Source organism: Quercus lobata, chromosome 2 (assembly GCF_001633185.2).
Source record: "Quercus lobata isolate SW786 chromosome 2, ValleyOak3.0 Primary Assembly, whole genome shotgun sequence".
In the NCBI taxonomy this organism is placed as follows: Eukaryota; Viridiplantae; Streptophyta; class Magnoliopsida; order Fagales; family Fagaceae; genus Quercus; species Quercus lobata.
This window is the reverse complement of record NC_044905.1, coordinates 372,256-385,681: the sequence shown is the minus strand read 5'-3', so window position 1 is coordinate 385,681 and position 13,426 is coordinate 372,256. Positions and strand designations below refer to the sequence as shown.

Here is a 13,426-nt window from a genome sequence, read left to right as displayed (position 1 = left end):
CAAGTGAAAGTGATACTCGCCAAGCCTGATTTCTTAGTTGTTAGGGAAAAAATATATTATACAAACAAGAAGTCAGCTTAGATAATTATCTTCAAGTTTTTTTTTTTTTTTTGATGAGATAATTATCTTCAAGTTACTAGCAAATCCAACTTGGTAGTTAATTCCCTATTCGAAATTTTGTGATGGAAGTTTACTATTACTAATCTAATTTAAGAGCAATCGCATCAGTTCGTATAAAATATTTCTGTCTATTTTAGCATAAGTACTTTTTCTATTTTACACAACCACATTTCCAAAACACTCACATCAATTTATTTATTTTAGAAGATATTTCAATAAAATATTCATTCTTCCTTAAATTTTTATTATTTTCTCTAATGGTCATACTTTTTTTTAATGTAAGCATATATTTTAAGTAAATTACCAACACCGGTGGCTTGGCCAATGGAGCCACTTGTGCTGGAGGTCCGATGGACGAATTGCCGAAATAATAGCTCTGACAAACGCTGCCGGATTGGTCTTGCCGCCCACCATACTGCCAAAATAGTGGCTTTGGCGACTGCCATTGGATTGGTGTCTCCGATTATTGTACCACCATCACCGTTGGGTGGATTGTTGAAATAGTGGCTCTGACAAACGCCACCGGATTGGTGTCACCACCTACCATACCACCAGCACCAATGGCCAAACGACCAGAATAATGGCTTCTGTGACCGCCGACAGATTGGTGTCTCTAACCATCATACTACCATTACTGATCACATTTTTTCCTGTGGTGAAGAGAATGAGCAAGAGCAAAAGCTGAGAGAGGCGGAACGAAGAGAGAAAATGAGTCTTGAGTTCAGGAATGAACACAGGGAAAAGAATAAAAAGGTGTTGCTCATGTTAGAGGAGAGAGAGAGAAAAGAGTGAAATAGGTTTTTATAACATAAAATAATATATAAGATAATATTAAAATAATATATAGAAAGCTACAGTAATCGTGCATATATGCACGGTTATTATTGCAAGTTTGTATATATGCAAAAGTTTGCAAGCACTATTGCAAGTCTATTTTATACTATATTGTGTAAAATTTTGCAATTTTTCCATATGTGAGTGCTCTAACTAGAGCAACGACATCAGTGGTTCCAAAAATTTGAAAAATACAAAAAGTGCTCAATTTTGCAAATTTTAACCTAAAAAACACTCACATCAGTACTTGTAAAAATGTGCAAATATACAAAACTGCTATAATAACCGTGCATATATGCACGGTTATTGTTCATGTGCAAATGATTTTTTTATTCTTTTTTTCTCTCCCCCCTTCATCTTGCTCTCTCATTTGTCTTCTTCTCACAACAAAGAAAGAAAGAGGTGGGTGGAGCCATGTGAGTAATGGTTTGTTTGATATAATAAAAAATTAAAGAAATATTATTATTTAAATAAAATAGATGATAAAATAGATACATTGATGTGAATATTTTGTAAAAGTAAGTGTATAAAATAGAAAAAAATATATTTTTTCTTGCAAAATAAACAAAAATTTTACACGAACGGATACAGTTGCTCAAATAAACATATTCAGTAGCACGCATGCTCTTTCCGAAACGAGCACAATCTGTTGGGCTGCATATGCAAGGCCCACAAAGGTTAACAATTTACTAGTACAGTACTAGTAAAATTTGTCTTTGTATCTCTGCCATTCCACTCCTCGGGCCCTGGCCGGCCGAAAAAGAAAAGTTCAGAACTTCATACTCCACAACGAGGAATCAGTAAGTTAATACTTTTTATTAAATTATTTTTTCCTTTTAGCGTGAAGGGAAGGGAATGAATTAAAGTAAAACACACTGAGACAGAGACCAAGACAATAATAGTAGTAGGATAATGAGTGGTGGACACATCTAGATTACTTCAAAACAAACTTGAAAGGACTCGTACAAACATAAACAGAAGCCGCCTACTTTAAAACAAAAGGGAGAGATGGATCTGAGATAGGGGGGTAAAATAAGCCCAAATCTATTTGTCCACGGTCCGCCTAAATTTATCTACTTTAATTGAACCTAAACCCACTTAATTATTATTTTGATTAAATACGCATCAACTTATTGAGTTTTAACTAAAAACTCATTGAGTCCCATTTAACCCAAAAACAATTAACCCAAATTCAACCCAACCCTTCCCATCCAAAATAAAAATAAAAAACCTAGATTCCTAAACCCACCTAAGCAAACCAACCCAACAAAACCCACTTGCGCGTGGTTCCACCGCCCAACTCTCATTCTCACTCTTACTCGCCTCACTCCTCTACCTCACTCTCCTCTCCGAATCGATCTCGTATAGCTTTTCCAACCTCAAAAATTCCTCTTCTTCTTCTACGCTCTACCATGGAATCCAACTCCGCTCTACCATGGAATCCAACTCCACAATGCAACGTTTAATCATCGGATGCTGATTCCAGTTCCGATCGACATTCAATTCATACTCCATTGCCTATGAAGCCTTCTCGGAACAACTTCTTCGTTCTCTGATCAACGTCAAAATCAAACAACTTCTTTGATAGGGTTTGCGATTTGTTTTCTTTTTCCCTCTTAAAAACAATCTCTCTCTCTCTCTCTCTCTCTCTCTCTCTCTCTTTACTTTAGCTATGGATTTCGATGTAGTTTCAAAATCGGAAGCCGAGGTTGGTGAGGCTATGGAGAAAGATCCGACTGGACGATACGTTCAGGGATGAGATTCACAATCTCTTTTTGCTATTTGTTTGCCAAGAAAATTAGTTGGAAAAGATTGAACGTAGAATTTTGAGTTTTTCACTTTAGGGGCATTTTGGTAATTTTGATAATTGGGTAATTGGGCGGGTTGGAGTTTACCGATAATAATTGGGTTGGGTTGAGTTTGGGTTAGAAGTAATTAGTTAAATGGGTTTTAATTGGATAAATGAGTTTTATATACCCAACTCAATTATGCATACCCCAAACCCACCTATGCCCACTCCAAACCCACCCATTTGACATCCCTAATCAGAGATGCTACTCATCCCCTTATAGTTGTAGACAGGGAGGCCTAAGGCGAAATCTGAGGCATTTATGTTATCATTTAAATAATATTTAACTAACATTTTATATAATAATTTTTATAAAAAAATAATCATTTTTTTACTTTTTAATATTTTTTTTTTTTTGGGAGAAAATGATGAAGTTACAACAAATTTTACTACAAACTGATATTGTAACAGATGTGATCAATGACATGAGGGTTAAAAAATGTTAGAGATATTATAAAATTTACAACATGAGAATTACAAAAATATGTCACCAATCACAAAAATTCATTTAAAAATGCATTCAATAGTTTATTAAAGTTCACCTATCATATTTATTGTCACATCAAATTATAAAGTTATGTAGATCACTACGCACCTTTAGCGCAGTGATCACTTCAGAAGTATAAATGTTTGTGGGGTGTAAGGGTAAGGGTCGGGGTAAGACCTATTTATTTAAATTAGTATTTTCTCTATTTTTAACATTACTTAATTCTTTGGGACTTTTTAATAGTGAAAAAAAAAATGTAAACTAAATTTTTTTTAATGTCTCCCAAAAGTATTTATTAAAAAAAAAAAAAAAAATTCCCCCAAATTTGGGGACTTTCTCTAGTAGGGGGTCTTGGCAATGGCCTAGGCCTAGGCCTAGGGCCGGCCATGGAAAATTCTAATCCTCTCTCCTCTTTTCCCAGTTCCTGGGATAAATCAATTATCTTAACCCAAATCTAGTCTAGGATAATAGAAAGATCTTACTTCTTAATTAATTGCCACAATTTCTCGCATGACAAAATTTAATTAATACTCGACTAGAAATATGGGAATGGAATAGACCGCTTCATAATCACCTAAATGAACACTAGTGAACAATATATATATATATATATATATATGTGTGTGTGTGTGTGTGTGTAAAGCCACCCTTTTGCCTCAAAACACCACAACCATTAAGGATTGTACAATTGATTGTCGAACAAGCTTCCTCCAAGGACCGAGGTGATGTAGTGCTAGCTACTAGAGTTATCCTTCCTTCCTTTTTCATATGAAACATCTTTCAGGGTCCATGAAACAAACTACTCTGATAAATGATAATATTCTCTTGTACATAGTAACAAAAAAGATGCACACACGAAAATCTACATCAAAGGAGTTACTCCCAATTGGTGTTGGCAATGCTAATATTGATTTGAAGAGTTCAACACTATTTTCTGATCACAGGGTTCTTCATAACAAACAGCATGAAAATTTCCTTGATTGAAAACATAAAATGCCACCTTTACAACAATATTAACTACGCTTCGATCTGTATTATCATCTCCTTATCAAAGTTCATCATTCTCATCATCCTCAATATAAATTGAAGCCTCTTTCACTTTCTCCTTAATGTATCCAAACTTTCTAAGAAACCATAAGATCATCCGAATGGCATTACCAATAAACACCAGCCCCATCAAAGCCAGCCACATGAGTACAGAAACTTTCATCACTTGATACAGAGTCCCCTTAACACGGTCTGGTGTCATGTGTATCAATCCAAGAAAATATGTACTAGTTAGTGCAGTGATTGCAATCCACATAGTCACCATCTGAATCCACATCCATCTGCGTCGCTTTATAGGCAATCCACTAACAAGCAGCAATATTATGCTCAATGATGCAAGGAAAGCTATGGTGTTATAAACCATAAATTGTTCATAACCATCTCCGATGAAATAAGCCATCACTGCCTTGCCCACATTATGTGGCTTTTCCACAGGGTTGCCATCAGAATCGACTAAATAGTCATCTTGCCAAACACCACCAGGTGGGGATATTGATGCTTGAAAGGCCACTGTTGCAAGTAGTGACGCCACAACCATTAATGCGCTTCTTTTCCTACCCAACCAATCGATGTTTTTATGCTTCTTAACTGGTTGTTTGGCACCATTTTCTTGCCAGGCTAGTGGCCGGGTTAAGGGGGAAACTTCAACTATATCAGGATCATTGGTACTTGATGGTGTCTCATTGATCCTTGAAGCACCAGCTTTTCTTAAGGACTCCTTAATTTCCATATCTCTTATATCTGTTGGCCCATGGAATATGGCGTCTAACGCAGTGAAGCCATTTGCATTTTGGGCATTTACTTCTATCTTTGTGCGGTTGAGCAAAAATTTTATGATCTGCAACAATTGAAACATTCAATTTTCAAATATAAATATGTAAATTGTTTTTTTTTAATAAAATGTTCTTATTTTCTACTTTCAATTGAGTAAAAGATAGCAACCTCTCTTGAAACCACATGACATACTAATTTGATACAACATCATTGTTAGTTAAAAACTAAAGAGTTTACATGATCTAGAAAATGTGGTTGCTGGAAGTCATAATATTATGACCATGAATTGGGACAGTACCATGATTAGAAAGATCAAGCAACTCCACATAGGCTGGAGCAAAAGAGGCATTGAAATGAAATAGTGGGAGAAAAATGCTGCCACTAAGCATTATAGTAAATTGCACTAAAGGCATCCACATGGAAAGGAGTGATAAGAATGCAGCGAGGATACATGAATGATGACAGATTCCACTCAAGGCATTATTATGAAATGGGGTGAGATGAACCACAACCTAGTTAGTGTGATAGGTGATTGTGCTGCAACTGCTCAGTTCAGGTGGTGGTACAACATGGTTAATTTTTATATGGAGGTGATTGTGGTGTGTTATTGATTACTTTCTGGTTAGCATAAGAAGAGGATCTAACATACAGCTCCTAAGTCGAATCTATTTATGGTAATTGGTACGTCAGACTAATCTGAACTGTTTTGATTAGTCCGTCTGGTATTAGAGTTAATCTCCCTAATTTGTCATGAAAGAGGAAAACTAGCTGAATGTGAAACTCGAACAAATGAGTTTCAAGAAAAAAACCTAGAAACATTGAATGGTCGGTCTAAAGTATAAATAAAATGAATGAAGGCAGGTTGGAGCCAGAGAAAAGGACTCCAAGAGAACTCAACTTTTAAGCACATTCACATTACACAAGTTTAAAACATTGTACACTCGCTACAGGTGAAGGGGGCAACTTCTTGTTCTGAATTTGGTGACAAAGAAAGTTCTCAAAAGCATTCCTACACAGTTAGTTGCCACACAGACACACCATATGGTTAAATACTTAAATAATAGGCTAACTTGCCAACTCAGTACTTGTAAAAAATATTATGTCTGGAGCATTCGTCTTAAATTTGTGATGGCTAAATAATCTTTGAATCTCACACCTACTTCTAAAAATAATGTTCAATCATAAACCCTATAGTATTGTATTTCTTTTTTTGATAGTTGATAGTACCATATGCCTACGAGACACCCACCAATAATTGAATCAATTTTGATGACAAAGTGAAAGTACAGGACGATGTAAAAAATAAAAAAGAGCAAACATACCTGTAATTGTTTGTTAGTAACAGCAAGATGTAAGACAGTGTTACCATGAGAATCCCTCCAATTCACAAACTCATCATCTCCCCCAACACATTCAACAAAAACTTTCAAAGCCTCCAACGGCCTATTAAACTTGACACACAGGTGGAGCGCACTGTCCCCAGTACTGGTGAAGACCCGAGTGGCCTCGGGTTTGGCTCGGACAAATTCAGCCAGAACCCCAATTCGTCCCTTGATGGCAGCAAGATGCAAAGGAGTCCTGCCCTGACGATCCCAGACCAAACACATGTCCGGGTTGAGCAGGAGCAAGTCTTTCACAATATCGACGTACCCTTTAGCTGCAGCCAAGTGTAGAGGTGAGGAACCTTGTTGGTTCAAGTGAGATGTGAGGTCGGGGTTGTGATTGAGTAGTAGTTTGGCAAAAGCAGAGTGACCCAGAAGAGAAGCGAGGTGTAAGGGTGTGTCTGAGTGAGAGTGAGAGAGAGTGTTGAGGATTTGAGGGTGTTGTTGGAGTATTTGAAGGAGAGATGGAGCTGAGCCATTGATGGCAGCTTCTTGAAGGCTATCGTGGATTGCTTTGACCCTTTGTTTCTTCTCCACTTCTATCTCATCGTCCAACAGATTCACTAGCTTCATTCTCTTCTTTTCTCCTTTTTTGGATTTTGGTAAAGCAAGGGGAAATTAAATGAAAGGACAGAAACAAATTATAATTAGTACATTTGTTTTGTTTGTACGTAATTCTTTCTTTCTTTCTGTAACTGTCGTCTGTAGGTGAAGTCCTCGGCCTCCGTTTTAGACTCTCAGTTTAGTTGAGTTTTTGGTCAAAGTCCGGCCTGCCACGTACGTGTTTATCACTTCTTCGTTTTTTTTGGTTAACGTGTTTATCACTTTATTATTCATGTATTTAATAAGATGCATTAATTGTTTAATTAGTTCACGCTGTAGTCTATAATTCATGGCCATGGGGCCTTGTTCTTCAGCGAATCTGAAACCAAATACCAGATAATGGGCTTTACGTTGGCAATTTCCATTTTTTAGCCTTTTGTTTTGTTTAGGTCCTAAAAAAATAATAAAGGACTATAGTCCTATAATATATATACTCCAAGGCCCAACCAATGGAGCACTCCATGCCCCACTGTGCCACTTCCAAACCCAGCCTCTTGCCATGATATTAAACTATTGCTTTAGATTCCCATATATTAATTATTCCACCGAAATATCAAACTAGTAATTGATTTAGTTTACAAATTATTCACAAAACCTTTGTGACTATAGTCTACAACCTAGTAGGCAACTTGTTGATGTCACCACAATAACTTCTTCGATATAAATCGTTTTATGAACAACACGTCTGCTTAATGAACCAAAACCTCTAGCGCACCCTCAAAATATTTTTTGTTTTTCAAAAACAAACACACACAAAAGAGAGGAAAAGAAGTTTTAACACAAAGGCACACCACAACTTTATTCAAAAGTTATGATAACTTTTAAAAATTTTATACAATGAACCTCAAGGTACCTCATTGAAGTATTTTCTCCTTGTTGAGGGTCATTTGTGAGAACCCAAGTAGGAAGAAGAAAGCCCAACGACAAGGGCAGCAAAGAATTAGCAAACAGATGGCAAAACTATTAGACTCAAGTAGCAGAAATAATGGATCACAGGCCCATGAGATAAACAAATGGGCCTTAAAGAGGCAAGTGGGCTTAAAGAAACCCGGAAAGAGAGAAATAGCATGCCCATGGACAATATATGATGTAGAAAAGTGAGAAAGGGCTACCGCAGGCTCAAAGTAATGCAAACAAAGAAAATAAGGGGTTAATAGCAGGCCCATGAACCCCAAGGATGAGAATAAGGTAATTGAGCCAGGGAAGCCCAATGAAGTTAATAAAAGTTCATGGGAATGCAGAGTTAGTAAAAGGGTCAAGGAAGCCCAAAGAAAGCAAGTGGGCTAAGGATGCCCAAAGGGACGCAGGAGCCCATAAGTAGGAAAACCAATGGCCATACCAAGCCACTGGGGGAAAGAGTAAATGGCTGACCCAAAGAGGCCCAGCAAGATTGAGTCATTGCAGCAGGAGTGACAAAGTAATATGGCAAAAAATGAGGGTAATCAAGAAATGGGCCGAAAGAAATGTAAAACCCAGTATCAAATAAAGCCCAGCTCCTTAGGGGAGCGGGAAATTAAAAAGCAGCTCACATAAAAGGTCAAAGAAAACAGACGGCAGGCTATGTAGGCAAGCCTCCAGACCACGGCAGGCAAATGACCAACAGGCAGCTTTTGGACACATATGAAAGGAAGGCACGCGCAAGGCCCAGGCACCGCCAGCCTGTACCTAACCAATACAAGGTATGGTGAGGTCGGGGGTCAGAGATTTAGAGGGCATAGTTTGGTGGTGGGGAGAGGGGAAAAATCTATTTTTGAGATTCTGGCTCAGGTTCTTTCGGGGAAGTGTCCTGCTGGGATGACTTACTACTCAAAAGAAGTAAGCTGAGTTAGAACCACTAGGTACATGCCATGAGGGATAGGGAGAGAGAAAGAACCTAGACCATAGTAGGAAAGAGTGTCACGGCAAACAAACAAACAAAATATCATTCTTTGTCTGGTGATGGGGGGGTGGCACACAGACGAACCAGTGGTAGTCGGCTAGTATACCCAGACCAGACAAAAAAGGTTAAGGGCTAAAACAGTAAAATCCAGTCATGACAGGCACTATAAAAAGAGGATCTTGCCGTGAACAAAAAATAGAGTAACAACGGAAATCATAACTAAGAAATAGGAATTCGAAAAGAGATACCAAGAAATATAAAAGAAATGAGTGGGAAGGAAAGAAAGAAAACAACCAGAAAGAAAAAAAAGTGAGAATTAGAATGGCAAGCATACACCGGTAGATTGATTCCTTCTCTCCCTCACGAAATCCTGCTCTCTATTAAAACCAAAAGGGGCCTCTGTGCATCAACCATTCAGGTCCGTTATTCTCAGGGCAATTAATCTCCACGGTAGGATTTTTCCTGAGAAATTAATTGCGTTGAGAAGGAACGTTCTTTCCTCTCTGGTTTTGCTCCTGCGAACCAGATTTTAGTTGATTTCTTCATCTTCTGATTAACTCATACATATTACTATTTGCTCCCTCTCGTTCTATTCTTTTCTTTCGGTAAAAGTGATTATTATTACTGTGATTGTGTTTGGGGATCATTTGGTCATTTCCTACTAAGTAGCCAAATATTTTATTTTTTATTATACTTATTATTATGTCTGCCACAACTTGTCTGAAACAGCTTTGTCTGTCGCAAGCACGTTCCTGGCAAACCAGACAAAGTTTACGCACAAGCCGGACCAAATTGAGCTGCAGCTGGATTGGTCCCAACTCCCTTATCCAGAAAACTTGGGCCTAGTGCAGCAGGAAGCAGCCTAACACTACTAGCACAACCCCACCACTTTACAATTGGCGACTCCACTGAGGAGTTGGGAAACAGATAGGGATGAAAAAACAGAACTCCTCGCAAACAATGCCATCAAAATCCAGAACGACATGAAATATGAGTGTCGTGCCCTCGCAAGCAGAGTCCAGGCCAACAACGCCTCACCAATAGCAGCCTAACCAAACGGAAGGTGCCAACAGAACGGGGGCTGATCCTCAGCCACAGCCAAGAATTCCCGTGGACAATGTCAGTACTTTTATTGAAGTATTGCAATCACTGCAGCACTCGCAGCAACAAATGATGGAAGAAATTCGTAAACTAAAAGCAGACAAGACAAAGGAAAAAGGAAGTCAGCATGACCCAGAGCATACGGCAGACAGAGAAGAGACACTAGTAGGAGGTGTCCCGCAGAATACAGAATAACGTTTCATTATTATGGCTGAAGTAGCAGCTCTCCTGGAACAAGAGAGAGTCAGCAAACCATACTCCGAGAGATATGAGCCGAGGGCCTTTGCACAATATAATGGCAAGAAGGGAAGTGCAGTTGAGCATGTGAGCAAGTTTATTGATACCTTTGGTCCTTACGCCGCAGACGAAGACTTATGTCTTCAAGAATTTTCAAAGTCATTGTGTGATCGGGCATATACCTGGTACATTGGCCTAAAACTAGGATCGATCCCAACTTGGGATGACATGGTGGATGTATTTTGCACTAAGTACTTCCACGGAGAGGAAACAGTGATACTTGTAACCCTGCAAGCGACCAAGAAAAGGAATGGTGAAGATTTGATGGAATACATTAAGAGGTTCAGGGACATAGCACTTGACTGCTATAACCATTATGAAGAAAGAACCTTAGTAGAAATGTGTATGACTAACATGATTTGGGAATTCAAAGCAGTCTTGGAAAATCTAGAAATTTCCCAGTTTGCACAACTGTTGCAGAAAGCCAGGAAGACGACCCAGTCTGTAAAACTAAGTTCAGACAAAAGAAACGCATCGCAGGCTATGGCGGTGTCCATTGGAGAGTGGAGAAGGAAAACCAAAGGGAGGGAATATGATACGCCCCCATCCATACCATGTACTCCTAAGGAGCTGGATGTGCTGCTAGACAAATTGATAATAGACAGAATCTTTAAACCCAACCAGGTTTCCAGAGAACTTACTAAGGAAGAAAGAAAAGACCCTTGTTTCTACCGCCTACACAATTATGTACAACATCCCATCACAGAATGCTGGGCACTCCGCAGATTGGTGCACCGCAGGATTAAAGAAGGGACACTGGAGTTAACCTAGCAAGAGGTCCAAAGAAACCCACTCCCAAATCACAAGGGAAAGGGTGTAGCAGCAGTGGTAATATGCGCAAACCCAGGGGAGGACGAGGAGGAGAACTTGGCCCTGCCTACTGCAACGATTACCATTCTACAGCAAAGTGCCAAATTCAAAAATTTGTTTGACCAGTTGGGACTCACAGCAAAGGAAAGATAGCCATAGAGGCTCTAGTGAGTATCGCCTCTAGGGTAGGAGTAGAGTGCTCATCAGTAGAAATCCCAGATGACAAAGCCTTCTTACAGGAATCAACTGAGATCATGTTTAGCAATGAGAATATGAAGGTGGGACACCCAGATCATAGGAGGCCTCTCTATTTGGCAGCATCCATAAACCAAATCCCCATCAAGAGGGTCTTGGTATATACAGATGCTTCTGTAAACCTCATTATATTGAACACCTTACAAGCAGCAGGAATTTCAGAAAGAAAGATTCAAGGATGCCCAATGGAAGTAACAGAGTTCAGTGGAAGAAGCAAGTACACCGCAGGCCACATCCAACTATGGTTGAAAGTAGGTCATATAGCTTCTTTAGCTCGTTTCCATGTGGTTAGAACAGAAGTATCCTATCATTTGCTTTTGGGAAGGCCTTGGTTGCACAAACACCGATTGGTCCAGTTCACTTATCACCAATGTGTGAAAGGAAGATTAAATGGCAGGATGATACGTATAGCTGCAAACCCCTCGCCATTCAAGCAAGCAGAAGCTCACCTAGTGGAAACCATGTTTTACGATCAATGGGCTCCATTTGGGGAAAGCTCAGTTTCAAAGCCACGAGGTACCTTCGTGCCTAAGTGGGAAGATGTCTAGAGTGACCCAGAACCTGATCTAAGAGAGTTGCTCGCATGAAAGAAGAAAAGAAAAGAAGCGTCTGTCGCAAAATCAGATAACACACCCCAATGCATCAGGGTCCGAGGCCTTGATGGCAAGATTATGTATAAGTTATGAAGGTGCGTGGGGCCCATGAGTGAGATGTAAGCGGGCCCCACCCAAGTATGGCAGCACGGGACCAAAGAGAAGGGAAAGGCGGAGGGAGAGAGTCATTGGTGGAGTGAAATACAGCTAAGCGTGGGGTCACAAATTTCAAGTTTATTACAAAAATTACATTATGTTCATTTTTGCTGAAAATGAAAATGCTTAAAAGTTGTTTTCATATTTTGTATTCAAATCCGCATTTTTTGGATTCTAAAAATGAATACTGAATACAAATTTGCATACCCAACCCTTTTTTTTTTTTTTTTTTTTTTGGATTCCACAAAAAATTGAAAATGAATACACAAAACATCACTTTTTTCTTCTAATCAAACACCTTCTAAGTGTACAATTTCAGGTTAAAGATAAAACAAGGTTTTTGTCTTTCGCAACCTTACTTGAGTGAGCTTCAAGCAAGGGACAAGTGAGCCTTCAAATATTTAAGTGATTCTATTGAGCATGCTTTATCACTAGAGCCAACTTTAGTATCCCGCTTGGGTGAGCCTTAATCCCACTCGAATAAGCTTCTTTAGCTTGCAATTCTTCAACATTGATGCAAATACAACAACAAATTTGAATCAAATTCAAACAAAGTCATGGACCAATTCTAAAAGCCAAACATATTAGTTTTATTAAAAAAAAGGAAGAGGCTATTTTAACATTAAAATTTTATTTTTATTTTTACTTTTTGAAAAGTAGTAATTTATTTTAGAATGAGACTTTGAGAATGAGAAAGAAAGCACAATCAACACAAAATGCAACAATAGAGCCACCCCTCATCCATAGTAACAACTTAAAGATAAATATTAGTGTATATTTTAAATCATATATAATCATATGTCTTAAATATTCTACAAAAAAAAAAAGAATATGTGTGTGTTTGGATACAACTTATTTTGCTAAAAACTAAAAACTTATTACTGAAAATAATAAAAAAATAATTTCTAAATTACTGTTTACTGTTAAAAACACAGTAATTTTTCATATCTTATGAACAGTGCAAAAGATGCTCGTAAAAAAAAAGCAAAAATATAAACATGCAAACATGATGCAAACTATTTATTTAAATACCTTTTATTTTACTGAAAACTAAAAATAATAATTTCTTACTATTTATTTATCTAAATACATGGTTTATGTCATATAAACCGTGCAAGAGACACCAGTGAAAAAAAAAAAACCAGTCGCAGACGCGTGAATCCAAAACGCAAGCCAAACGAACACGACTATGAGTGTTCATCAAAAAGAAAACTTTGTGCCGAAAAACAGAGGGAGCAA

At 38.2% G+C, this 13,426-nt stretch overlaps 1 protein-coding gene across 1 annotated transcript; it reads right to left on the bottom strand.

The window, feature by feature from the left end:
- Positions 1-3,950: 3,950 nt before the first annotated feature.
- LOC115968844 (ankyrin repeat-containing protein BDA1-like) lies at positions 3,951-7,297 on the bottom strand. The gene is made up of 2 exons (XM_031088364.1): positions 6,434-7,297; positions 3,951-5,175 (listed from the first exon to the last, which is right to left on the bottom strand). Exons 1-2 carry the CDS (start codon positions 7,064-7,066, stop codon positions 4,339-4,341), a joined length of 1,470 nt encoding a protein of 489 aa, XP_030944224.1. The 5' UTR covers positions 7,067-7,297; the 3' UTR covers positions 3,951-4,338.
- Between the last annotated feature and the right edge of the window lie 6,129 nt (positions 7,298-13,426).

Bases quoted from the DNA above. Each gene is read 5' to 3' on its own strand.
- LOC115968844 (XM_031088364.1), bottom strand. From the start codon at position 7,066: ATGAAGCTAGTGAATCTGTTGGACGATGAGATAGAAGTGGAGAAGAAA. The intron at 5,176-6,433 runs GTATGTTTGCTC...CAATTGTTGCAG, and splicing joins TTACTAACAAACAATTACAG to ATCATAAAATTTTTGCTCAA.